Source organism: Saimiri boliviensis, chromosome 6 (genome assembly GCF_048565385.1).
Source record: "Saimiri boliviensis isolate mSaiBol1 chromosome 6, mSaiBol1.pri, whole genome shotgun sequence".
In the NCBI taxonomy this organism is placed as follows: domain Eukaryota; kingdom Metazoa; phylum Chordata; class Mammalia; order Primates; family Cebidae; genus Saimiri; species Saimiri boliviensis.
The window spans coordinates 8,476,418-8,503,306 of NC_133454.1; the positions used below are offsets into that span (position 1 = coordinate 8,476,418).

General features: G+C 38.7%; 1 protein-coding gene across 3 annotated transcripts in view; it reads right to left on the reverse strand.

Moving 5' to 3' along the window:
* The window catches only part of CEP295 (centrosomal protein 295), a 61,827-nt gene extending 36,654 nt beyond the window's left edge, over nt 1-25,173 (reverse strand). The window contains exons 1-10 of one of the 3 annotated variants that reach the window (XM_039462195.2): nt 25,043-25,173; nt 20,541-20,674; nt 19,555-19,755; nt 18,318-18,442; nt 17,460-17,553; nt 10,985-11,080; nt 7,735-7,875; nt 4,526-4,709; nt 4,138-4,305; nt 2,927-3,148 (exon numbers count right to left, since the gene is read on the reverse strand). In XM_039462195.2, the coding sequence (XP_039318129.2) occupies nt 2,927-3,148; nt 4,138-4,305; nt 4,526-4,709; nt 7,735-7,875; nt 10,985-11,080; nt 17,460-17,553; nt 18,318-18,442; nt 19,555-19,755; nt 20,541-20,648 (1,339 nt within the window). In that variant the 5' untranslated portion in view covers nt 20,649-20,674; nt 25,043-25,173. Of the gene's footprint in view, nt 1-2,926; nt 3,149-4,137; nt 4,306-4,525; nt 4,710-7,734; nt 7,876-10,984; nt 11,081-17,459; nt 17,554-18,317; nt 18,443-19,554; nt 19,756-20,540; nt 20,675-25,042 lie in introns of those variants that run through there. The other 2 variants (XM_074400327.1, XM_074400328.1) reach the window with 2 other exon arrangements.
* Nucleotides 25,174-26,889: the final 1,716 nt, after the last annotated feature.

The window sequence follows — 26,889 nt, forward strand, 5'->3', positions numbered from 1 at the left end:
GGAGGCTTACAGAGTAGATAGCAGAACCAACATATAATTATCCCAGAAAAAATAAAGCAGAAATTGTGACAAGTACTATATAAGAAAAGTAAAGGGTTATACAATAGAGTATAATAAAAAACAACTTTCTGGGCAAGATGAAATTTCTCTGAGGAAATGACATTTAAGCAGACACCTGAAAGGTAAGGAAGAACCATCCAGGTTAACTGTGTGAAGATGTATAGGAGACTTTTCCAGACAGACCAACAGGTATAAAATGCCCCATGAGGATAAAGAAACAAACCTTGGCCCATTCAGGGAAGTGAAAGATCAGTGTGCATGGGCTGTAGTCAGACAAGTGGGAGAATAAAGCAAGATGAGAATGGAGAAGGCCTCCTCATTACAGGCCCTTTATCAAAAGAACTTGGTCAGGGATTGAATATGAGAGTCCCCCTTTTTGGATTCCAATACCACACTCTCCCGAACTTCTCTGGTCACTCCTTTCACCGACTTTGCTATTTGCCCTTTCTCTAGCCATCTTCTAGATGCTAGAATCCCTCAAATAGTCTTATATGCCCTCTTTTCACTGAATTCTTTCCCCTCCAAGTGGTTTTCTATGTCCATGGCATTAAATATCCTATATATGTCTAGATTCCAAATTTACCTTAATTCAACAAATGTTAACTGAGCACCTAATTTGTACAAGGCAGTACTCCAGGCTTTGGGGACACAGCAATGTAGAAAATCAAAGCTCCTATCCTTATGCATAGGTGGGGCAGGCATTAAGACAATAAGCAAAATAAGCATCAAAGTCACTTTACTGCCCATCAGATATTGATAAGAGCTATGGCGAGGGAAAGCAGGGTAAAGGGGATAGGAAGTGAAAGGTGTGGAAGGTCGGAGTAGAGGTAGGGAGGGGTAGAAGCATGCCATTTTATACAGTCAGAAAAAACCTTACTGAGAAAGTAATTAGCTGAGTAAACATGTAAAAGAAGTGAGGAAGTGAGTCAAGGAATACCCAAGAAGAAGAAAAGTTTAGCCCAAAAGACCAGCAATTGCTAAGACCAGGAGCCCTATGTTTGCCAGGAGCCCTATGTTTGCTATCTGAGAAATAGCGAGGAAGCTGGCATCTACAGTGCAGAAGAGGAGAAGGGAGGTGTGGTAGGAAAATGAAGTCAGAAGGGTAGTGAGTATGAGAGGAGCAGTGGGGGAGGTGTACATGTGCAGGTCATAGAAGGCTTTGACACCACTATACACTCTCTGGTTTTTACTGAGTAAAACTGACAGTTATTGGAGGGCTTCACCCAGAGGAATAACATGAGATTGTTTTTAAGAGGCATGTTAATAGACCATAATAGGTAGGTGCAAAGGCTGATGATAGCAGGCTACTACAAGAATCTACCCTAGAAAATGAATGTGGCTTAAACTAGGATGTAGATGGTAAGAAATGGTTGGACTATGGATATATTTCGAGGGTAGGATCAACTGGATCAGCTAATAGTTTGGATGTAAGATATGAAAAGAGGGAACCAGGATTATAAGCTTTTTGGCTTGAGTAAGGGAAGTAAAATATTGCCAGATGCTGAAATGTGAAATACTGTAGGAAAAGCAGATGTGCGGTGGGAGGGGATATCAACAGTTCACTTCTGAACACACTTAAGATACTGTTAGATATACAAGAGATGACAAACAGTTAAATAAGTAAGTTGAGTTCAAACAGAAGGCCAAGACTTGACATACACCCTTGGGAGACATCAGTATATAGATGATAATGTAAAGTGTGACGTTTGAGATCATCTAGGGAGTTTTGGCACAAAGAGAAGGGACTTGCAGAACGAGCTCCAGGGGCAATGGTTAATCATTGTGGAGATGTATAAACAGCAAAGAAAATGAAAGAGGAAACAGTAGAGTAGGAAAACTAAAGGAAGGGACTGTCAAGAGGCCAAGGGAAGAAAACACTTCAAGAAGGCTTCCTGTGGGACTCAGGAAAAATCCGAAACCCAAATACAGACCACAAGTCACTTTTCTCAAAAGCACAGAAGCAAAACATTTCCATACAAATACAATCACATTTTTTTTTTTTTTTTTTTTTTTTTTTGAGACGGAGTTTCGCTCTTGTTACCCAGGCTGGAATGCAATGGCGCGATCTCGGCTCACCGCAACCTCCGCCTCCTGGGTTCAAGCAATTCTCCTGCCTCAGCCTCCTGAGGAGCTGGGACTACAGGCACGCGCCACCATGCCCAGCTAATTTTTTGTATTTTTAGTAGAGACAGGGTTTCACCATGTTGACCAGGATGGTCTCGATCTCTCGACCTCGTGATCCACCCGCCTCGGCCTCCCAAAGTGCTGGGATTACAGGCTTGCGCCACCGTGCCCGGCTTCAATCACATTTTTAAAAGAATCCCCATCAAGGAGATACTTGAATTGTATGTGAACAGATACTTTATAACTTCTGGAAATATATTTAAGAGACTATTTTTCCAATCAAAAAATTATTTAAAATTAGCAAGTAACAAACCAAATATCTGGTGGGAATACAATATGCTTAAAACCCACTAACATGCTCATATATCCTTTGATCAGGAGTTATTCTTTCAAGAGTTCTTCCTCAGAAGTAAAAATGTGGCCAAAGACTTCACTAAAAGGATGCCCACTATAGCACAAAAACACCAAGAAAAATTATAAAACAGCCTAAACATCTCATTAAGGAACTGGTTAATTTTGATTCATTGATTACATTGGAATAAATATATATAAATAACAATACTACATTAAAAGTGTTCTGTAAGAAGATTCACTAAGGCTTTTAATGTTTCTTTGTCACTTTTACTTAGCAGGATTATATTTTGTTCCTTTTAACCTCCATTCTTTGGTTTTTCAGGAACAAACCTACTTTTGAACAACTTAAAAAGGGTTTACATAAAATGAGACTCTTGGAGAGAAATACCTTGTTCCTGCCCAGAGGATAGCATTCTCTCTTCACTGGCAAGTGTTCCTGACTCAACCGTTGGTTCTTTACTATCAATTTCACTAACAGTCGTAATCATTTCACTTTCATCCTCAGACACGGACTGAATTGTCCAGAGAGATTTTTGGCTTCTGATCTTATTTAACAACTTTTTAAAAAGAACTTTTGAAGGAATCTGTTGGGTCTTCATTGCCAAGGGAACTAAAAGAAATAAAGAAAAAAAAAAAGGGGACTGTGATATCATTCACTAAGATAGCCAAAATAGGTAGAGAAGGTTTCAGTAGGCAAGAGAAGATTATAAATTTATTGCTAGACATGGAGTTTTAAGTAACTATGGGAAAGCCAAGTGAAAAAGTTCAGAATGTTGGAGACAGAGATGTTTTAAAGATCAAAATTTGTGCTACCCATCATTACACATGAAGTATCTAAAAATAACTGAATACCAGTAGGATCTCTGATGATCTGACAAGTCTGTGCTGACCTTTGTTGTGCTGAACCTCTACTGACTCAAATGGAGATGGCATCAAGTTCAAGAGGCCAAATAAGAGATTCAAAGCTAGCCAATGAGCTATGCGGTTTCACTGAGGGAATACATACAAGGGAGAGTCCAGTGGCAGCAGGCTGGACGGAAGAACTGCAAAAACCATGCAGTTTAAATAGCATTGTCACTTAGTACTCTTTTCCTTATGACCTCCAATTGACATCCTTTACTGAACCCAAAACTTGATGCCTTGATCCTCTGTATGGCTCATGTTTCACACAAGACAGGGGCTCAGATGTTCCTCACAGACAAGAAACAAATCTCCAGGTTGGCCACTCCCAGATTCCCTAGCTCAGAACCACATTCAGGTGTGCGTGCCACACAGGGTCATTCTCAGGGTATGCTTAAGTTATTGCTATCAGGTATGTCAACCATGCAACCTTTCAAATGAATTCAGAATTGAGCACCTAACTCAAATAACTTAAAAATATTCAGATCGTCTGTATGTATCAGTAAAATTTCCTCCTGCACATATGAAAAAGGATCATCAATGATGGAATTATGAAACACTGTTTCCTTTAGCTACAATTCCCATCAGTATTATTCATTGCTTGCACTTAAATCAAGTCGGATTTTCCTAACTGTTGGCTAAGGATCAGCATTTTTTTTCTGTGAAATACTGTAATATTTAGAACAGAAATGTTTTTACCATCTGTTTCACTAGAACATATTATTTCAGCTTCTGTCACTGGAAGGTCTTCAGCTGCACCCAAATTTTCTTGTTCCATTGAAAGGTCCAGCTCTTCATCTTGGATGTGATCAGTCACAGTGGGCAAGGGCTCTGGTTCAAGGTGCAAAATCAGATTCCCTTTTACCTCTTAAAAAAGAAATATAGAGACATGTTTGCATTCCAAAATGATTAAAAATAACTGGATCACAAAAATGTAAAGGCCACTGTAATGCCTTAATCTAAAATATGGAGGTCTCCTCCAAACTGAGACCCCATTTCAAAATAAAAACTGCTTTAACATTACAAACATATTTTCCCACCAAAATGTTTAAAACCACTACTGAAAACCCTACTGAAAATAACTTACTCCTGTCTGCACTGTACATATCTTCAAAGGCAAATTCCAGTTCTCTCTGCCAGTCTTCCTTCATTTCACTGCGTTTGTATGGAAGTTCAACTAGTTGTGGTGGCATTTGTGCTACAGTCTGTCTCCTACGTGCCAGGTCCTCTTGCTGTAGCTGTTTGAGTTCTTTCATTAGTTTCTCCTGATTCTTCAAGAATAAAGAGAACAAAAACCGAGTCACAAACTTTGTATGGTAGTATTAACAGTGTTGTGGGTAGGGGAAATGAGTGTCAGGGTGTAAGCTTCTCTATTCTCTTCTATCATTTATTCAGTCAACAGACAGACGTTTATTCATTCAACAATTATTTGCTGACTACCAGATACCACATTAAGTACTAGGGACACAATCTTTACCCTACCCTAGTAGTATAAGACCCACAAACGAGTAGTATTATGTTAGTAAGTACTACGAAAGAGTTAGACCATAAAGCTTCAAAAAGTGCCTGCCAGTTACAGTTTTCCTTTCTGAGGAAAGCAATGAAGTTAATTTCTGTATAAGTTGCCATGGCTCCTGTAATGTACTTTGTTCCAGTTCTTCATGTACCTGTCTCAGGTAAGCACCAAGACCCACAGTGACTATGGCTGTACATAGAATATTTCTTGTTATTTCATACTCTTATGAATTTCCATGATTAAACGAGATCTGAATGTATTTCTTTAAGCTTAAAGAGTGTGGCTATTAGGAAAGTTTAATCAGTGTTTTAGGGAGGTTATCTAACGGAATTTTGGTGGTGGGAGGTAAGGACGGAGAACAAGGAAAAACTTCTCATTCCTCGGGATAAGGATTTAACCAGACAAAAGTTGGTGAAAGAAAACGAGTACATGCAAGAAAAAAACTGCAACACAAAGATATGGAGATGAAGGCACAGTATAGTCAGAAAATAGCACACTGTTCATCACAGCTAGTGCATGGAAGGCAAGGATGATTAAGGAAAGAAGATAAAACTGGAGAAGCAGGTAGAAGTCAAATATTAGTTAATATAGACACTGGAAGGAAATAGGGTCCCAGGCCATAATATAGTCTGCAGCAAAAAGGTTCAGACGGGAAAAATGAAATCCTTTATTAGCAGTGAGATTTCGTGGTAGAGAAATCCTGCATTAAAAGTGGTAACAGGCCAGGCACAGTGGCTCACGCATGTAATACCAGCACTTTGGGAGGCTGAGATGGGCAGATCATTTGAGGTCAGGAGTTCATGACCAGCCTGACCAACATGGTGAAACCCTGTCTTTAATAAAAACACAAAAAAATTGGGCAGGGCACGGTGGCTCACACCTGTAATCCCAGCACTTTGGGATGCCGAGGCAGGCAGATCATGAGGTCAGGAGATCCTGGCTAACGTGGTGAAACCCCAACTCTTCTAAAAATATAAAAATTAGCCAGGTGTGGTAGCACATGCCTGTAGTCCCAGCGACTCGGGAGAACAAGGCAGTAAAACTGGTTGAACCCAGGAGGCGGAGGTTGTAAGTGAGCCGAGATAATGCCACTGCACTCCAGCCTGGGCAACAGAGCAAGACTGCCTTAAAAAAAAAATTAGCTGGGTGTGGTGGCACATGCCTATACTCCCAGCTACTCAGGAGGCTGAGGCAGGATTACTAGAATCCAGGAGGCGGAGGTTGCAGTGGGCCAAGATCCCCCCACTGCACTCCAGCCTAGGCGACAAGAGTGAGACTGTGAAAAAAAAAGACATGAAACAGAACACAGAGAGGTTAACTAATTTGCCTGAGATCAAACAGCTGACTGGCCAAGAAGAGAGAGAAATCCTGGCAGAATGGCTATGGAGCCCACCTGCTTAAACTACTAAACACCACAGCTTTTATAGACGAATCTGTTCAATTTATGACTGCTTTTTGTGTCTGTTTTACTGTAAGTTTAAACCTAAGATGGGGAGAATTACTGATAATAATTCAGACATTCAGCTATTTTAGTCACAGTTCACTCCTAGTTTACAAAAGCTAAAAATTTAGTTCAAGCTAAGATGAATCATTTTTATGTCATGTTTCAAGGCTAAGCACTAAATGAATAAGCATGACAGAAGTGAAGCTAAAACTATAAAGTCAGCTTTCATTATAATATTTTGCACATTTATGACAGTCACTACTGATTGAGTGACACAATCTCACTCTGTCACCATGGTAGAGTGTAGTAGTGTAATCTCGACTCACTGCAGCTTCTGCCTCCCAGGCTCAAGCAATCCTCCCAGCTTAGCCTTCTTGGGAAATGGGGTCCCGGGCCACAATACAGTCCCAAACTGGGATTGGCTGTATTGCCACCAGGCCTGGCTAATTTTTGGATTTTTGGTAGAGACAGAGTTTCTGCATGTTGCCCAGCCTGGTCTTGAACTCCTGGGCCCAGAGCAATCTACCCACTTTGACCTCCCAAAGTGTTGGGATTACAGGCATAAGCCACCTTGACTGGCCTTGACAGTCACTTTTTATTTTATTTTATTTTTTGAGACAGAGTCTTGCTCTGTGGCCCAGGCTGGCATGCAGTGGTGTGGTGTGATCTTGGCTCACTGCAACCTCCTTGTCCCAGGCTCAGGTGATCCTCCCACCTCAGCCTACCAAATAGCTGGGACTACAGCCACACACCACCATGCCTGGTTAACTTTTCTGCTTTTAGTAGAGACGGGGTTTTCCCGTGTAGCTGGTCTTGAACTCCTGGGCCCAAGCGATCTGCCCACCTCGGCTTCCCAGAGTGCTGCGATGGCATGCATGAGCCACTGTGGTCAACCTATTGATGGTCATTTTTTAAAAGTTTCAATAGCAAGGATCATGACTTTACTTTTGAAACAACATTCTGCAAAGCCAAAAAGTGCTTTGCTCAATACCTATTTAATAAACTAAATACTCAAATTTATAGAGCACATATGTTATACAAAAAATTGAATTAGAAAAGTGATTTTTCCTTAGGCTGTTTGGACTTATTAAAATATTAAACTTTTAATAAATTCGTTTAGTAAAATTTCTAGAAGAGCAATACACTGGGAGAATAGCCTAACCCAATCAGAACTTGAAATGGGAGGGCAAAGAAAGTTGGGAAACCTGAAATCATATGAATCAGACTACACTGAACTCTACCCTTCCTACTTTTCTTTGAGATCATTCACTAATCAGTCTTGCAATGCTATTATTAAGTCTATCAGTAATGGTCACAAGTAGAATTTAAGTCTTACTTGAGCCAAATGGATCTTCTTCATTGCTTGGAATCCCCGTACATGTGCCTTTTCAAACTGTTCCATTCTCTCTCGTGCTGCCTGTTTTTGTAGCTCTTCCAATCGTTTAGCTTCTTCTTCAGCAGCCAAATGAGCATCTGGCTAGCAGTCAATAACATTTTAGGCGAAATTTTTAAAGTGTGAGACAAGCAATAACTAAAAAACAAAACAACCTTAAAATCGTATTTTCTACATATATAAAATTAAATATAAGGAGTTATATTTTTAAATGTCCACAATTATTAACAGCATATATCTATGAAAGGGATCAAACTGATGGTATAAATTTTTACTACTCATTTTAAAACAGATTAGGTTATATTCCTCCAAACACATTTCTCCATCACTTTGTAAGTAAAGAAATCTTTGCTTTTTTTGGGAAGCCAAGGCGGGCGGATCACCCAAGGTCACCCTGGCCAACACAGTAAAACTCCATCTCTACTAAAAACACAAAAATTAGCCGGGTGTGGTGGCGGGCACCTATAACCGCAGCTACTTGAGAGGCTGAGGCAGGAGAACTGATTGAGTCCAGGAGGAGGAGGTTGCAGAAAGCTAAGATTGTGTCACTGCACTCTTGTTTCGAAAAATAAAAATAAAAATAAATCTCATTAAAATGACAGTATTGAAAACTAAACACCCACAAATCTCATTAATGTAACACACACAAAAAGAAAGGGGTACACAGCCTGGATTTACTTTTTTTTTTTTTTTTTTTAAAGAGATCAGGTCTTGCTTTGCTGAGCAGGTTGCTCTCAAGCAATCTTCCCACCTGAGCCTCCTGAAGTGCTGGGATTATAGGCGTGAGCTACCATACCCAGCGTGGATTTACGTTTATTATCTGAACATTCACTTTTAAGTATAGGTAAATAGTCTAAATGTAACCAGCAGTAAAAGTCTTTTTCTGTCTTTCATATGTAGAAATTCTGCCAGCCAGTTGAAACAATTAATGATGACCAAGACAGCTATTAACTTCATGTGTAAAATTTTTAAAAATTATCAAATAGTGAGATAAATAGGTAAAGAGATTGATACTCTGTTAATAAATTAATAGAGTATACTGGACAAACAAATTTATTAGAAATATACCCCCTGTGAGCCACTAAATATTCATGTAAAACTAAATAACATCAGGGAAGACAAAAAAAGTTAGATTAAATCAAAATTATAATATGTACATTTAGTTATCAATATGTATGATATTAAATAAAATATCTTAACAATATTTCAATCAATTTCAACCATGAGGTTTTCGAGAAAAAAGTTGTTTATGAATTCATTTGAAAAAAGTGCTATGTAAGTGTTACTGACAAGGAATACACCTGATGAAGGCTATGAGTAAGTAATGTAGGACTTTCATGCATATCGTGTTTTGTTCAGTTCTGTGTAGAGGTAGTGAATGTAGCAAAACATAATGTAGAGACTTAATGGCTCTAAGTACAACTACAGCAGGCCACTTTGATAATTCTTCTTCAGCCAAAAATAAATATTATGACATACAAGAGATTTTTGGAATTACTTCATCAGGATACTAAACACACACACACACACACACACACACACACACACACACAGTAACAGCTCTTAATGTGCTAAAAAGGCTGACTGAACAAATGAAAGTAGTTTATTTGCAGAAAGCTGTTAAAGAAAAATACCCAAACAGATATGTCAAGAGTGCAAGTATTTTTCATATGATACTTGCTGTAAAGATAATATCGTTTTTCTCCAGGGAAGTTGCTAAAATTATTGTGCATGTGATATAAGTTGAGTGCAGATGAAAATTCAGAGGTAATTTTATTTTGAAAGCCAAGCACATTGATCATCACGTTTTAAATCCAAGATTTAAGGACAGATTTTTCCTAAGTAATGGAGTAAAGCAGCAAATAGAAAAAAATACGAATAAAAATGTGTACAGTAATAAATCTATTTCTGAAAATATTCAGAAATCATATCTTCAGTCAGTACACAAAGCTCAGAAAACTGCTAGAAACAAAATCTGTCTGTGGTCCCTGGCTTTTGTCTAACCCTTTATCATTGTAACTACTAATCTAATTTTTTAGCCCCAAAATTGAAAAGGAGTTAGGTCTTCTATTTACTCTCAAAAAAGAAAGCTTATAAATGTTAATTTAATACCATCAGCAGCACCATATGCTGATGGAGTTCGGGGGAAAAAATTCTTCATCACTCTTAGTTAAAAGGTAACGTCTTTTTAAGATCACAAAAATGCAGTAAACAGTAAAGCAGTTAGCAACAAATTAAGTTAGTGTTCCTGCATTATAATACTGAAATTATAATATTATTTTACAATTTTAAATAAATGTCATTTACTCTTGCATCTTAGAAGTTCATTCTGTGATGATATTCACTTTAGTTCTTAACTGAATATTGCTTTTAATACCTGCTATTAAGCAGTCAACCAAAATGCATATTTGCTGCATTCTAAATGCCACAGGAATGCTATAAAGTTTATTTTCCTAGTAGCCAAATATATTCAGTAAGAGGAAAAAAATTAAAACCCACTGACGCACAGAAACAGCAATTATAATAACAATATATTCGTTACTCTTAAGACTGGCAATAATTTTTTTAAACATAATATTCTGTGCAGACAAGGTTATGGTAAGCTGGCCATTCTCATGTTGCTGATGCTTTTTAAAAAGTAATTTAATTATCTGAATCAAGTGTTACACAGTTTGGAGCCAAAAACTTTCTCTTTATGCTAACATTACTTACAGAAAGAAAAAATAAAGCAATGGTTAAATAAATGCTATGCAAAATATTAGGTTGCTACTAAAAATAATGTTTTGAAAAGTTTGTGTATATGTTTATATTTAAATAAAGGTTATAATGAATTTATTAAAACATTACCCATATTCCATTTAGGTGACAGAACTGGTGTTTTTCCAATTGTTTATGCTTATGTGTATAGTTGTAAATTTTTCACAAACAGCATGTAATATTTTATGACAAAAAGGTCTTAAAATCTGCTATTTTAAAATATAACCATTTAAATAGCCAACTAGTTTAATTCATATTAAAGCAACATGAAAATTCAAAGCATATTTAAAAGATTTTTTATAATTACCAATTGCCCAAATCAATATTGAAGTCTGGGAACACCATACATACAACTAAGATATAATTCAATTCGATGCACACAGAAATAAAAATTTCTGTTGTTCATGAGGGCATGAACAAACAATAAGTCAATCACCTGTTTTGTGTCTATCTCTCTATTCACAAATGTATGAAGATGATGGTAGGTAGAACTGTTGGTTTTGACTGCAGAAATTCTTTTTACTTCAATGTTCTGGATATGAGAACATAAAAAAATAGGTTAAAAGTATTTTTATTTAAAGCTGAATCCAATGCAAAAAAAGTGATTTTGTATTTTAATGAGTTCTCCTCATCCAAAACAAGCTAAAAATCTGCTCATAATGAAATCAAATTTTTACAGAGTTAAATTACTTCAAATTTTAATAAAAGTACCAGATTCATCAGTATTTCAAATTGTCTTCAAGGTGTGGCTAACTAATCAATGTGTTTTATTCATCACAACTTTTAAGTTATTTATAGAGACATTTCATCTTTAAATTTTCTGAATATAGAAGAACTTAACAAGCCAGATCAAATAAAATGAAAAGCACTTCATTGTATTTATAAGAAGACAACATGCACCATTATGTCCTCTTCCGTATCTAATCACAAAAATTCTACTATAGTTCATACTAGTCTTATTTTCTGCACGTTTAATGATGTATTTGAGTTTTGGTCCCGAAACACTTGCCAATATTTAAATTACCCTTATTCCAGAATAAAACAACACTGAAGAATGAAAATAAACTACCTTCTCCCTTACCCTTCATGTATCTTGTAGTAAAAGTAGATTCAGTCCATCACAACCTATGACACATTGATGTTTAACTAATTAACTAAACTGACAAAGAATATTAAGTGCCTACTATGTGTTAAACATTATACAAAGCACTGTGAACAACAACGAGAAGTAAAATAAAATAAAGGCCCCTGGCTTCAAAGAACTCAGAGTAACAGTTCTTAACAACTAGAAGTTCTAACAATTAGACGTAAATAATAACCGTGCATTTTACAGGTAACATAAAAAAAATTCACAAAGAAATGCTAACACTTCCACTGGATCTCTTCTGTATTATATCCTAGTAGTGAAAACTTAGCAAAGTCCCTCAGCTTTTCCGTCCCTCGGCTTTCTCAAGAAAAGTGGGTTTACAGCTATCACTATACCATATAATCATTGTGACAGTTACTGTAAGAATTGATTAATGTATAAAAAGCACTTTTAATTTTTTTAAGGCCTGTTGACAAGGCCAGAGTACAGTGGCACGATCGTAGCTCACTGCAACTCCTGGGCTCAAGCGATCCTTATGCTTCAGCCTACCATGGCTAGGACTACAGTATGTACCACGATGCCTGGCTTATTCAATGACATCATGAATGCAACACAGGTTGAAAGAGAGAAAAGTTTAAGTAAGAATAGGTTGAGAATTAACCAAAGTTTTAGCTATAATATATATGAGTGTGGAATGACGAGGAGGATTCAAGTGGAAAGAAAACAAACAATATAAAAGACAAGAAGCGGCTGCGCGCAATGGCTCATGCCTGTAATCCCAGCACTTTGCGAGGCCGAGGCAGGCAGATCACTTGAGTTCAGGAGTTTGAGACCAGGCTGGCCAACATGAAGAAACCCCTTCTCTACTAAAAACACAAAAAGTAGCACATGCTTATAATCGCTGCTACTAGGGAGGTTGAGGCAAGATAATTGCTTGAATCCAGCGTTTCAGGTTGCAATGAGCTGAGACTGCGCCACTGCACTCCAATCTGGGCAACAGAGAGAGACTCCATCTCAAAAAAACAAAACAAAAAACAAAAAAATTAGAGGAGATTAAGAAAATCCAAGTAAAAATGAACAGCCTGACGTTAGCAGAATTATCTGAGTAGTTTTTAAGAACTGCTCATGTCTTGGTCCCACACCAAATTAAAATCAGAATCTATGGAATAGAACCCAGTATTAGTATTGTTAAAAAGCTGTGGCCAGGTGCAGCGGCTGAAACCTGTAATCCCGGCACTTTAGGAGGCCAAGACCGGCAGATCACTTGATGTCAGCAGCGAGACCAGGCTGGCCAACATGGAGAAACCCCTTCTCTACTAAAAATACAAAAATTGGCCGGCCATCGTGGCACACACTTGTAATCCCAGCTATTTGGGAGGCTGAGGCAGGATAATCGCTTGAACCCAGGAAGTGGAGGTTGCAGTGAGCTGACATCACATCATTGAACTGCAGCCTGAGTGACAGAGCGAGACTCTGTCTCAAAAACAAAAACAAAAACAAAAACAAAAACAAAACAAAACAAAACAAAAACTCCACAGGTGAACAATGTATAGCCAAAGTTGAGAATTACCTAGATTAGTCAGAAAACTAATTGGCAAGTACCTGAAATACATCCAGATATGTACAACAGAGAGACCTTATTCAGGATCTTAACATTTAGGTAAAAGATTAAACTGACAACTAATGAAGACATTAACTAGCATATAAATATTTGAGACAGGGTCTTGCCATGTTGCCCAGCCTGGTCTTCAACTCCTGGGTTCAAGCAATCCTCCCACCTTAGCCTTCTAAGTAGCTGAGATTAAAGGCAGGTGCCACCAGACCCAGATTTAACTAGTTAATATTAAAGTTCAGTAAGAAACTGAAGTCACTCAACAAAAATTCAGAGATGGTAATATACATCAGAATGTTTCAAAGAATCTTAGCGGCTTTTAAATCAATGCCTTGGGAGGCTGAGGCAGGCGGATCATGAGGTCAGGAGTTCGGGACCATCCTGGCCAACTTGGTGAAACCCCGTCTCTATTAAAAAACACAAAAATTAGCCAGGTGTGGTGGCAGGCACCTATAATTCCAGCTACTTAGGAGGCTGAGGCAGGAGAATCCCTTGAACTGGAGGTGGAGGTTGCAGTGAGCCCAGACTGCTCCACTGCACTCTAGCTTGGGTGACAGAGCGAAACTGCATCTCAAAAAAAGAAAAAAATGAATCAATCAATCAATGTCTTGAAAAAACTAACCGTAAGCTTCTTGACAAGGAAGAACTCTGAAGAAAACAAGTCTCTAAAATTACATAACTTGATATAAAAATATGATTCAATTTACACACTTTAAAGTACCAGTACTTCCAGAGTAAAGGCAATTATGTATAGATTGAATTTTGAATCCTCCCAAAATTGGGATCACAATTTGAGATTTCGATTACTATGAATCCTGTCTGATTATAAGAAGATTTCCAGTGAATTATACCTAAGTGTTTACTGAAATCACTCCTTAGCCTGGCAGAATTAGGATGACCTGTTAACAATTTAAAATCACTCAATTTGCTTCCTGTGTTTTATCTTCTAGCCTTAGTTTTGTTCCACAGTGACTATTTCTTGCCTTATCTAGCCATGTACAGGACAAAACCAGCTTTCTACTCTGAGTACCCGACACTGGCTCATGCAGCAAAGGAAAGGAAGAAAAAAAATGCCAGGCACTGTGGCACATGCCTGTAGTCACACCTACTCAGGAAGCAGAAGCAGGAGGAATGCTTTAGCCCAGGAGTTCAAGACTGCAGTGAGCTATGATGGTGCTGGTAAAGAACCACTGCACTCTAGCCTGGGCAACATAGTGAGATCCCATCTCCAAAAAAAAAAAAAAAAAGAAGGGTATAAGCAAGGAAAGAAGTAAAAGAAGGCTCAGTTTCTCTTGCATCTAGTATAATACATAAGATATCTTCATAGCGTCTCAGGGTTTTCCATACAAACTTCATTCTTTAACAGCCCTATGAAAAGATTGTGGTTGTTTACATTTGTAGACTTTAGTGTCTAAACAGTTAACTAGAACTCTGAAGAAGTATATTCGTGGGAAGCTAAGTGTCAAACTAAAAAGATCATGAGCTTTATAGAATTTGACCTTGACATAAATTCTGGTTCTCACACTTACCTATTATAGGACTTTGGACATATTACTTAACCTCTGACCTTCAATTTTCTTCTTTTGTTAAGTGGAAATATCTACCATGCAGGGCTAAAGTGATTAAACTAGTTATGAATAAAAAAACCTGACATAACTAAATTCTTAGGTACACAACAAGTATCCATTCTCTTCACCATGTAAACACCTGTCTCAAAAAAGAATATTTTCTTAAATTAAGAAAAAACCTTGATTTGAGAAGATTAAATAGTTTAGGTTTATTTTCCCAGGCTTTTCAGCATTTATATTTTTATCTGCTGGGAGAAACAGTGATACAGATGCATCTATATCCTGTGTGTGGGACATAATGTTCTTACATGGTACATTTCCCTGGCCCGAAAATACCCTACAACCTAGCTTTTCTTAAACCAAAATCCTGTCCCTCCCTTCTATGACATACATTCACAACCACCTTAAGACATTCAGAAACACTGCCTCATCTCAAACACCTTTACTGGCTTGGGTAATGAGTTTTTCTAAAATAATGCCTTTTAGTTAAACAAGAATATAACCACCCAGATCTTAGTTATAAGTAACATTTCTCCACTAAAGAGAACCAGGTGTCTTTGGAGATACCAGATGTGGGACATGATAAATAAGCCTAGGTCATCTGCTGGGCCACAGAGCAAGGAAATGCTCATGGAGTCACAGGGATGCAGAGACAATTTCAAGAGTCTCCTGCTAACCAAAATTCAGATACTACGAACGTCAGTCAGAAGAAAAAGAATGACTATAACTGACTATGTAATACTGAGTAAAAGAAAAACCCCACAAATTAACAGTGATATTCACAAAAGAGAAAGGAAAAAAAAACACCCATTTACTATCTCTGGTATTAATTATTACACCAACCCTTTACTCTGAAAACTGGCAGAGGAACAAACGAAGAATAGATCCTGTTTGCTTAAAAGGAACTATGCCAGGTGTGGTGGCTCATGCCTGTTAACACTACCAGTTTGGGAGCCTGAGGTGGGTGGATCATGTGAGGTCAGAAGTTCGAGACCAGCCTGGCCAACATAGTGAAACCCCATGTCTACTAAAAATACAAAAATTAGCCAAGAGTAGTGGCAGGCACCTGTAATCCCAGCTACCCAGGAGGATAATCGCTGGAACTCAGGAGGCAGAGGCTGCAGTGAGTCAAGATTGCGCCATTGCACTCCAGCCTGGGTGACAGAGTGAGACTCTTGTCTCAAAAAAACAGAAACAAAAACAAAAACAGGAGAAGAAACTAAATAGTCTATGCTCACTGATATAACTCATGCTTCTCAAAGCACGAATACAGTTTTACTTGCTTTTTATAAATTTTTGACTTTCGCTTGTTATAAATATTAAGAATTAAGACAAATATAATCAAAAGGCATCATGGATAACATACTGCCTGACTCTCATCATCTCACTTTGTTACTGAGGGAGTGACTGCAACATGACTCTTCCATCTGAAACTTGTTGGATCAAATGTGACATTGTAGATGGCTCAACATAAAAGCAGGAAGGTGACAAAATGAAAGGCCTAAGAAGTGAGTATCTGGTACTTATGCTTATACAGAATATACTTGTACGTACAACTAAATTAGACATCCCTGTACTTGTGGGTTTACTTCTACTTAATTTTTCAGATAAAAATAACTAGGTAATTTTGACAATCATCCAAAAAGCCATTTCAGTAACTACAACAAGCTAATGTGGAGAATATTTTTTAAAATTTCTGCTTTAAATTTTTTTTGAAAAATGAGCTTCAAAACACAAAAGCACACATTTTAGTCCAATAAAAAATTGATCCCTCTTGTTATAGTCTTTTTTACCTCTTTTCTTTTTTAAAATCACACCTGGATACTTTATAATCTTATGCAAATTTATTAATTTAACTGAAACTCAGTTTATCTGCAACATGGTGACCATTTAAAATGAGCTAAATTCAGAGTGTGGGAAAATCTATAGGACAAATAGCCTAGTTTTTTTTCCCCAATAAATATAGGGTATTTTTTCAAAAAGCAGAATTATTAAAAGTTTCTTAAAAACCAAAACCATTATAGTTTTCCAAATGACAAAACTTTTTTTACATCATTGAGGAGGGCTGAACAAACACTGGGTATTAAATGATTTTAGAAACAATATTAGTTTTATATAAGAAAAAAGGGCTGGGCGTGGTGGCTCACGCCTGTAATCCCAGCACTTTGGGAGGCCGAGGCAGTCAGATCATGAAGTCAAGAGATCAAGACCATCTTGGCCAACAGGGTGAAACCCCATCTCTACTAAAAATACAAAAATACAAAAATTAGCTGGGTGTGGTGGCTACAATCCCAGCTACTTGGGAGGCTGAGGCAGGAAAATTGCTTGCATCAAGGAGGCCAAGGTTGCAGTGAGCCAAGATCGCACCACTACACTCCAGCCTGGCAACACAGCGAGACTCCAACTCAAAAAAAAAAAAAATTCCTTATACTGTGTAAGCAAATACTAAATAAATGTCATATAGTAGCATATTCATCATATTTGTTAAACTTGGTTTAAAAATAATGCTGGGGATGGGGAGTGATTTGTTTAAAATAAGTTTTCTTATACAATTAAGTAAGTGATAGTCATTTTGACTTTCACTGAATTATAATAATAAAGAAGAATTATGACCTAGTTCCTCTTAATACTCAAACAAACTCACCTCAAAAAGAGTTGGAGGAGGAGGTGGCAAACTCGTAATTTTGGCTGATCTCTCTTTTTCCACAAGCAGTGCTTCCTTTCGAGCTTTTATATGCCTTAAGAAACAAGAGATGTCATCAATTAATCTCTTAGTGATAATATTACAGTACAACGCTCAGGGTTAAAAATATAAAAGTCATAGGTTCAAGAAATCCTCCAGTCTGATCCCACAGGCTCAGTATGCTTTACATGTGTAAAGACTCTATACACATGTAAGACAATGTTGACAAATTAAGAGAGGCATATCTAAAGACATAAAGCTCTACAGTTGGGGATCAACCCAAGAAACTTTCAATGTTCTTTACAGTAAAAAAACCAGAAGTGTTGATTAAAATGGGCCATTATCTAAAATAACCATTGCTAAATAGTAACAGAGCCCTTAATTTTTTAATTTCCTTCCCTCATGTTTCCTGTGAATGGCCCTTAAGTTTTACAGCATGAAAAAATTACTCATGACTTTCAGAGTCTACAGTCTTTTTTAATGTTCTTCATCGTATCAATTTTTATTTCATGTTGTATCAGAGATAGACATTGATTGACACGCATTCTGAACTAGCCACACATTTCTCCAGAAACTTAGTAACTGCTGTTAAACTCAACATTCAAACTACAACTAGGAAAGAAAGCTCATTAGTTACTATGTTCACCTAATCAAATCACTTCCTGTCCCCAGCATTATTTTTAAAACAAGTTTAACAAATACAATGAATACGCTACTATATGACATTTATTTAGTATTTGCTTACACAGTATCCTACATATCCTCTACTTTCAACCATGTTAGTTCCAACTGAGATTATAGTAAAAATGATTACTTTACCAGGTTTTTTGTTTCATTAATATTTCTTTTTGCTTTTTCTGTACTTTCAGGGCTTCTTTATGCCTCAAATCTGCGTTTCTTTTTCTTTCTGCTGCCCGCTGTGCAACAGCATCCAAATCAGGTTCCTAAAAATATTTATTACTTAAAATGTCATACTAAACAAGAATAACAGAAATGTATCTCATATAGTATCAGAAGTAATTTATCAATTTTGTCATCTTCTTTCTACACATTATACAGCAGTGTTTCCCAGAGCATGATAACAGCACCACTGATGACATGCCATATTAGGGGGGACAAATGCAAACATTTTAATGCATAGTTAATGCAATCAATTAACATATTATTACAAAAATATAAATAGGATATTAAACAACTTAGGACATGGTTAAAATAAGTAATAAAAGAGTTCATCAAAATTAAAATGTCAAATGTATAGTAATATGGGTAGTTTACCAGACGGGGCAAAAATTGTGAATGTGATATTCAAATGACAGAGGTTGGGAAACACTGCACTCATGCACAAAATGAATGTGGCACACACAAAACCAGAGAAATCTGAGTCAGAACTTACAGCTATTACTAAAAACACAGACTAAAACCAAGGAGCAAGAAACAGATTGTCACATTCTTCAAGGTATTTTCTTCCTCACTAGTTTTTAACAAAGATTTATCAAAGATTCTTTGTGACTAGCTTGCTTATCGGATGTGACTGATTCTAGGACGGCAGTATTTCCACATCACAAATCATAATAAATCAAAATAATGGGGCAGACTTACAATGGCTTTCTGAAAGTCATCAAAAAATGTTTGCTATTTGTAAATGAAATACAAATATATATACATTCAAACCACATGTTTAAGGGAAATATACTGAAATGGAAAATCTGAATTCACCCCACTGAATCTGTCTAAAATGCCTGAGATGAACAAAAACTTCTGAATCAGAAGATTATTACTTCCCCAGATAGGAGAGTATGGGAAGAGAATAATGCTAATTTAAACATCATAGGAAGAACAATTTTATCTGACATGGATTTTACTTAACACGACTCTTACTAAGAAATGAGCCTACTATCACTCACAAATTACATTAAATTTATAAAAAGGCTCAGGCTTCCCCAAAGAAATTCAATGCATGAAAACATTTTTATCATAATAAAAGCATTCAACAACTATAATTTACTTCTGACCAATATTACTGTCACACTGGGTAGTCAAATAAGATCTCACTCACATTTTCTTTGGCCTGTCGATGTCCCTCTCCCATACTTCTCAAACTTGCCAAATATAGTTTTTCCAAGTTCTTTATTTTCTGAGTTTGTGATTCTTCCCATTCTGCCCTTAGCTCCTCTGCCAAACGTGTAAATTGCTGATTTCTCCTCTGTTTTATGTCTTCTCTTATCTGTAAGGCGATATCTCTTTCTTGCTCTCGAACCTAAAGAATGCGTATTTAACAAATTACATGAAAGGAGATTTTACTTAAACTACTTTGAAAAGATATTTGAAAACAGGAACTCAAATAAATTCTCTTAAGTCTATCAATTCTCCTAGATATTCACCTTGTATTATATAAGAACTATTTAAAGCAGAAAATCTGAGTGATTAGAATAAAAAATAAAAGTCTCAAGATTGTATCTAATGTCTCCTAACAGATTAGCCTTTATTTGGTGCCCACTCCCAAAAGGACTGCCATTATCACTCTAATAACCTATAAAAGCTAAAATGATAAATATGATTCAACACATCTATAGCCCAGAGTATAGAAAGAGGCAGCTAACTCCATTTCTGTTGCACATCATCTCTAATTCTAGACAGAATGGTGCCTGAAACATACTTCACAAAAACTTACTCTAAAAACACTTCTAGAAAAGGGTAATCTACAATTTCCTGTTTCCGCAGCTAATAATCTTTCCAATTAGTGTTCTTCAAAGTCATCTAAGCCTCCTGTTATCATCAATTACAGACCATTTTTTTAAAAAAGATAAAGAACTATTTTCAATATTAGAGTCAAATAGTATCTATCTTCCAACTCTTCTCCAACCTACTTACCATCTCTGCCTATTTTTCAAATGTTCCAAAACTAGTTAATACTGAAGAACCAGGGTTCTTGTATACCCACAAATAGTTTTAAAATACAACATTTAGAACATTCTAATGTAGAAGAATACAAGTACTTTGAGGACCAAAGGTATTTAAAACCTTATTCCAAATAAGTCATACCTGTAGCAATCTTAGTTTTCGTCTTCTTTCATAATCTTCTTTCAAAACGAAGGCTTCCTCATTAGGACTCAATCTCAGCTTCCGAGCATTCACTACTTTTCTTTTCATTTCTGTGTACTTTATGTATGACAGTTCTGAATTTTAAAAAAAGGAAAATGTCTATAAAAATAATGTAACATTAAAATAGGGCAGCAAAGATTAGAATTTTTTTTTTTTTTGAGACAGAGTCTCCCTCTGTCACCCAGGAAGGAGTACACTGGCAGGACCTCAGCTCACTGCAACCTCCGCCTCCCACATACAAGCAATTCTCAAGCCTCAGCTTTCAGAGTAGCTAGGATTACAAGAATAAGCCACCATGCCCGGCTAATTTTTGTATTTTTAGTAAAGACGGGGTTTCACTATGTTGGCCAGACTTGTCTCGAACTCCTAGCCTCAAGTGATCCACCTGCCTTGACTTTCCAAAGTGCTGAGAACACAGGCATGAGCCACCATGCCTGGCTAGAATAATTTTTAAAATTCGTATTAATACTTTTGATATTTAGAAGGCTATATACATGCAAGGAAAATGAGTAAACAAAGTCCAACTTACTGACAAATAACAATTATAAAATCACATATAGATCAGTGACACTGAGAAGGATGGGAATGGAGAAGTGAAGACTGAATCAGAATTACTCAGAAAAGTTTTCTCCCATCTGTAGCAGATTGTCTACCTTGAGTATCTGGACCTGACTTATTCCTAGTTAACATTTCCAGAGTTTACTGAGCTTAAATGTAAAAAAGCACAAAGACCTAAAAAGATGTTAGCATGAAATAAATCTTTTCACAACTACAATTTGACACTCTAGAACTTTAATAACATGTTCATAACCAGCAAGATTGCTGTAATTTCAAGGGCTCTTCGGTCCTAGATTCAGCTCCCAGTCTACTCTATATAACTTTATCACCAAGTGTCATTGTTACCCCATGAAATCACAACAATTCCATGTTCTATACTCTAAACAGCTCTTCAATAATTACAGTGATGCTATTTTTATATGAATGATCATTAAAAATCCCTTTAGAATAATTCTGTTCAGCTGTGTCAAGCGTTTAGGCTTCCAGATCTATTTTTTTTTTTCTTTTTTCTTTTTTCAGATTGAGTCTTGCTCTGTCGCCCAGGCTGGAGTGCAATGGCACGATCTCAGCTTACCATAACCTCCGAGATCTCCTGTGTTCAACCGATTCTCCTGCGTTCAAGTGATTCTCCTGCCTCAGCCTCCAGAGTAGCTGGGATTACAGGCACCTGCCAGCATGCCTGGCTAATTTTTGTATTTTTAGTAGAGACAGGATTTCACCATGTTGGCCAGGCTGGCCTCAAACTCCTGACCTCAAGTGATCCAGCCGCCTCAGCCTTCCAAAGTGCTAGGATTTCAGGCCTGAGCCACCGTGCGCAGCCCAGATCTATTCTTCTGTTGCTACTGTTTATACTTGGTATTCTCTCTCTACTCCCTAGATGATAACATGCTACTATTTGGGGGAACGAGGCGGAAAGAAATGGGATAAATATAAGAATCTATAGTTCTGGGACATGGATGAACTTGGAAACCATCGTTCTCAGCAAACTCACACAAGAACAGAAAATTGAACACCACATGTTATCACTCATAGGCGGGTGTTGAACAATGAGAACATATGGACACAGGGAGGGGAGCAACACACACTGGGGTCTGTTGGGGGAAATAGGGGCGGGACAGCAGGGGGTGAGGAGTTGGGGAGAGATAGCATGGGGAGAAATGCCAGATATAAGTGATGGGGAGGAAGGCAGCAAATCACACTGCCATATGTGTACCTATGCAACAGTCTTGCACGTTCTTCACATGTACCCCAAAACCTAAGACGCAAAAAAAAAAAAAAAATCTACAGTTCTATAATTTGAATACCCTCCTCAGGTAATTCTGAAATTAACTGGTTCCTATTACTGTCATTTCCAAAAAATTGGACACTTAATATCAGTATGCAACCATTTTAACTGAGACAAGTCAACATTTCCCAGGTCTGTCTCACAATGACCAGGCAGGCATTCTCAGTTGCTGACTATTTACATCTCTATGAAGCTAGCTTAAGCCCTCCTTCCCTTACAAAGCTGTCCTCTGATAATTCCTGTTCCACTTACTCTCCCACTCCTGACTTGTCCACCTCTTAATGCATTATTACCAATACATTCAGATAGGGGCTAATTTTATGTTGTCTTGGTATTACCTCCTGTAGTTTTTCATCAACCATAGTCTGCTCTTTCTAGTTAGATTACTAACAATTGAAGGACAGTGGCTATGGGTTTTTACATTACAATTTAATATTCAATGAAATTTAATAAACAACTACCAGGTAGTATTTCAAATACTATGGATTGACAATGTTTTCAATTAGATGTAAAGAGAATAGGGGCTAGGAGACTGTGGGGTTACCTAACAGGGACTAATTAATACCTTTCCACTGACTTCTCCATCAGAATGTAAGCTCATAGGGCGGAATGGACTTATTCACCATTTTATGTCCATAGCCTAAAAACAGCATCTCGCCCACAGGTAGCTACTTCAGTAAGTGTGGTGACTATGAATGATTCAATGAGTTAATTCATGCAAAGTGCTACAGAGATATAAACAATCATCACTACTATCTTCAGTAAGACTCTAATGACAAAAAGGAGTAATGGCTTACATTAAAAAATCTTTTAATGCATCCTATTCATCTGATACTCACAAGGTTTTGGTAATGGTAACTAAAGTACTGATTATATTTTTCATGTTATACATGAAGAAACAAGGCCTCTTGTGTTAAAGGACTTTTCCTGAGTGGTAACATCTAGTGGAGAAGCCAAAGGATCTGGTTTCCTTATTCCAAATGGCTACTAACTTTCCAACACACAAAGACATGTGGAGTGGTGAAAATTTTATTTAAAGCTGTTGTTTTTTGCGAGAATTTAAAAAAAAAACAAGGAAGAATTTAACAAAGAAAAAAACAAGGTTAATCTTTACAATATATCTTTATTATTTTGTCGGATGGTCTAAGAAATCACTCATATTTAAATAAGACTAATTCCTGATAAATCTCATAGACATATCACTGAATTTTTAAAAAGCCAGACACAAAAGAGTACAATAAAATTCATTGATATGAAGTTTAAAAACAAGCAGAACTAATCTATGAGAGGTAAAAATAAAGTTACCTTACTGAAGGTTACTGACACGGAGATGGCACAAAGAAGCTTACTGGGATACTAAAAATAGTCTATATTTTGACCTGTATAATGGTTTAACAGGTGTACACATGGGTAAAAATTCCTCAAATGGTACATCTCTATTTGTGTTTCATTCTAACTCTTATTTCAATATAAGAGGAGAAAACCCGAATACTTCAGATTTAAGTATCCATCACTTCATCTCAGAGGATTACAGAAAAACATATACACATATCATTGTTTTGAAGCTCCTAAAATGTGATAAAATAACTGTTTCCTCTTGTGTATAATTTTTAATTTTTTAAACTTACTTGGAAATTTCAGGCTGAGAATTCCCATTTGTCTTTTCCCCAGCTTCTCCAAATGTCAACGTCTTGTATGTAACCACGGTACAATGATCAAAATGTGACTATTAACACTGGTACAGTATTTTTTACTAATCTACAGACTGTATTCAATTTTTGTCAATTATCACACTTATGTGTATTTTCTGGACCAGGATCCAATCCAAGGATAACATATTACATTTGTTGTTGTGCAACTATGGGTCATCTAAAAAGCAGATGCTACGATGGGGATTAAACCTGCAAATATTTTATTAGGAGAAATGCGTGTGGGAGGGAACATGGGGAAGGAGCCGATAAAAGCTACAAGAGGCCGGGCGCGGAGGCTCACGCCTGTCATCCCCGCACTTCGGGAGGCCGAGGCGGGCGAGTTAGGAGGTCACAAGTTTGCTCTGACGGCTGCGTGACTCGGCGTGAAGTCGCCAAATGCGCGCTACGTATTAAGGACTCAAAAGCTCAGCAGTGTTTTCAAAGCCGAGTTTGTGGCGCGGTCGAACAACTGTGGGATGAAGGTGGCAGACACCAAGAGAGAGCCCGCTCCTGGCATGAGACGGTTCCAGGACATGCTCGTTTCACAGCCCGCAGGTGGCAGGCCGCGTCCGCACGAGTGACCTGGGCGAAGCGCCCCTTCCCCCGGCACGGAAGCTCCGGGCCCCGGGAGGCCGCGGGGGAAGCTCGCGCGAACCCACCCCGGGGGAGTGCGCAGAACGAGCCTCTCGTGCGGAGCGGCCGGGTCTGGGTCGAACGCTCCCTGCAGCCGCCAGCCCGACCGCGGGCAGGGCCCACGGGCTGCGGAGCCGGAGACACACCGGCGTGTTGCGCTCGCAGCACGGCGCCCTCCCAGGACCCCCTTCCCCCGGAGCACCATCCCGGCTCCCGGGCCTCAGGGAGCCGCGCTCCTGCAGGGCGACCAGGAAGCCGGTGCGTCGGCCACTCACCTGAGAACCCGGAGCCCGGACACGGCGGCCGCAACGCAGAGCGCGCTGGCCCGGGAAGCCCCCGCTCCTCAGCTGCGCGGCAGCCGTTTCTGCGCCGGCGGGAGAGCCATCGCTGAGCCGCCGTCACTTCCGTCCTGCAAACCGCCTGCCAATGGCGGGACGAAACCGCGGGAACTGGCGCGATCCCGCCTACCCCGGGGGCCGCCGGGAAGGCCGCGCCGCGTTAGAGCCCCGCGCCCCGCGCACGCGCACGCGCACGCGCACCGGCCGGCGCTGACCTGCGTCGGGGCCCATTGTTTGTCACACCTGTCGGGCTTGGAAGCTGTCGGCGTTGGGCCGCGCTCTGTGCCTCGTGCCTTGGTTGGTTGGTTTGTTTGTTGTTTTTTTTTTTTGAGGCAGAGTTTCGCTCTTGTTACCCAGGCTGGAGTGCAATGGCGCGATCTGGGCTCACTGCAACCTTTGCCTCCTAGCTTCAGGCAATTCTCCTGCCCCAGCCTCCCGAGTAGCTGGGATTACAGGCACGCGCCACCATGCCCAGCTAATTTCTGTATTTTTAGTAGAGGCGGCGTTTCACCTTGTTGACCAGGATGGTCTCGATCTCCTGACCTCGTGATCCAGCAGCCTCGGCCTCCCAAAGTGCTGGGATTACAGGCGTGAGCCACCGCGCCGGGCCTGGCTTGTGCCTTTAATCCCAGCACTTTGGGAGGCCGAGGCGGGCGGATCAGTTGAGCCAACAGTTCGAGACCAGCCTGGACAACATGGTGAAACCTCATAGTTACAAAAAATAAAACAACAACAAAAATAAGCTGGGTGTGGTGGTGGGCGCCTATAATCCCAGCTACTCGGGAGGCTGGGGCAGGAGAATAGCTTGAACCTGGGAGGCGGAGGTTGTGGTGAGCCAAGATCATGCCACTGCACTCCAGCCTGAGTGACAGAGCCGGAACCTGTCTCAAAAAAAAAAAAAAAAAAAAAAAAAAAAAAAAAAAAAAAATTTGCACAGAGCCACGAGGGTGACTTTCATTTTAAGGCCCCATCATGGAGATACATATCTTGGGATATGCATCCTTCCTGTACTGACTACGGAATTCATTGGTACTATTAGGTGTAGTTAATGTATATAGCTTTCATTTAAGGCCTCCAGCTCATAACAACAGTGACCCGTATGTTACCTTGTGCCTCCGGAGGTCCAAAGCATGGAGAGCACCTCACGGATTTATCTACTGTAAATAGCCAATAATCAGGTGGTGAGCGCAGGTTAATATTTATTGAGTATCTGTTATATGCCAAGTACATTATATTGGTGCAGGGGAGACAAGGGTGAATGGATTATGATGCCTGTACTAGATTTTGCAGTCTGGGAGTGTGCGGGTTAAACATATCAGGAATTAAAGGATTGACAGGATCAAATTTGGCTGCACTGTGGAGAAAGGTCAGAGAGAGTGAAGACAGAAGGCCGGATACTACTGCAGGAAGTGAAAGACAATGGCAACGAGAATGGAGAGAAGTGGGTAGATTGACTAGGAAGCCAAACATCAGGAATTGGTGGTTACCTGGTGATGGGAGGCAAAAGAGGAGAAAACAAGGGTGATGCGCAAGTTCCAGATTTAGCAAGTGGGTAGATAGTGATAGCATCCTCCTGGAACACACAGGAAGAGAACCAGGAGGGAGAAGTAATGAGGTAAGCTTTGAATATTTCGAATTTGAGCCGTTTATGAGATACCCAGACAAAAGGATGAATTTCAGAAACTTAGGACACAAAATTAGCAGTCCTTGACAAACAATTGCATGTGAGATTGAGGGAAAAGAGAAAGTGAAGTTAATTTCATAGGGCACTAGCTTGGGTAGCA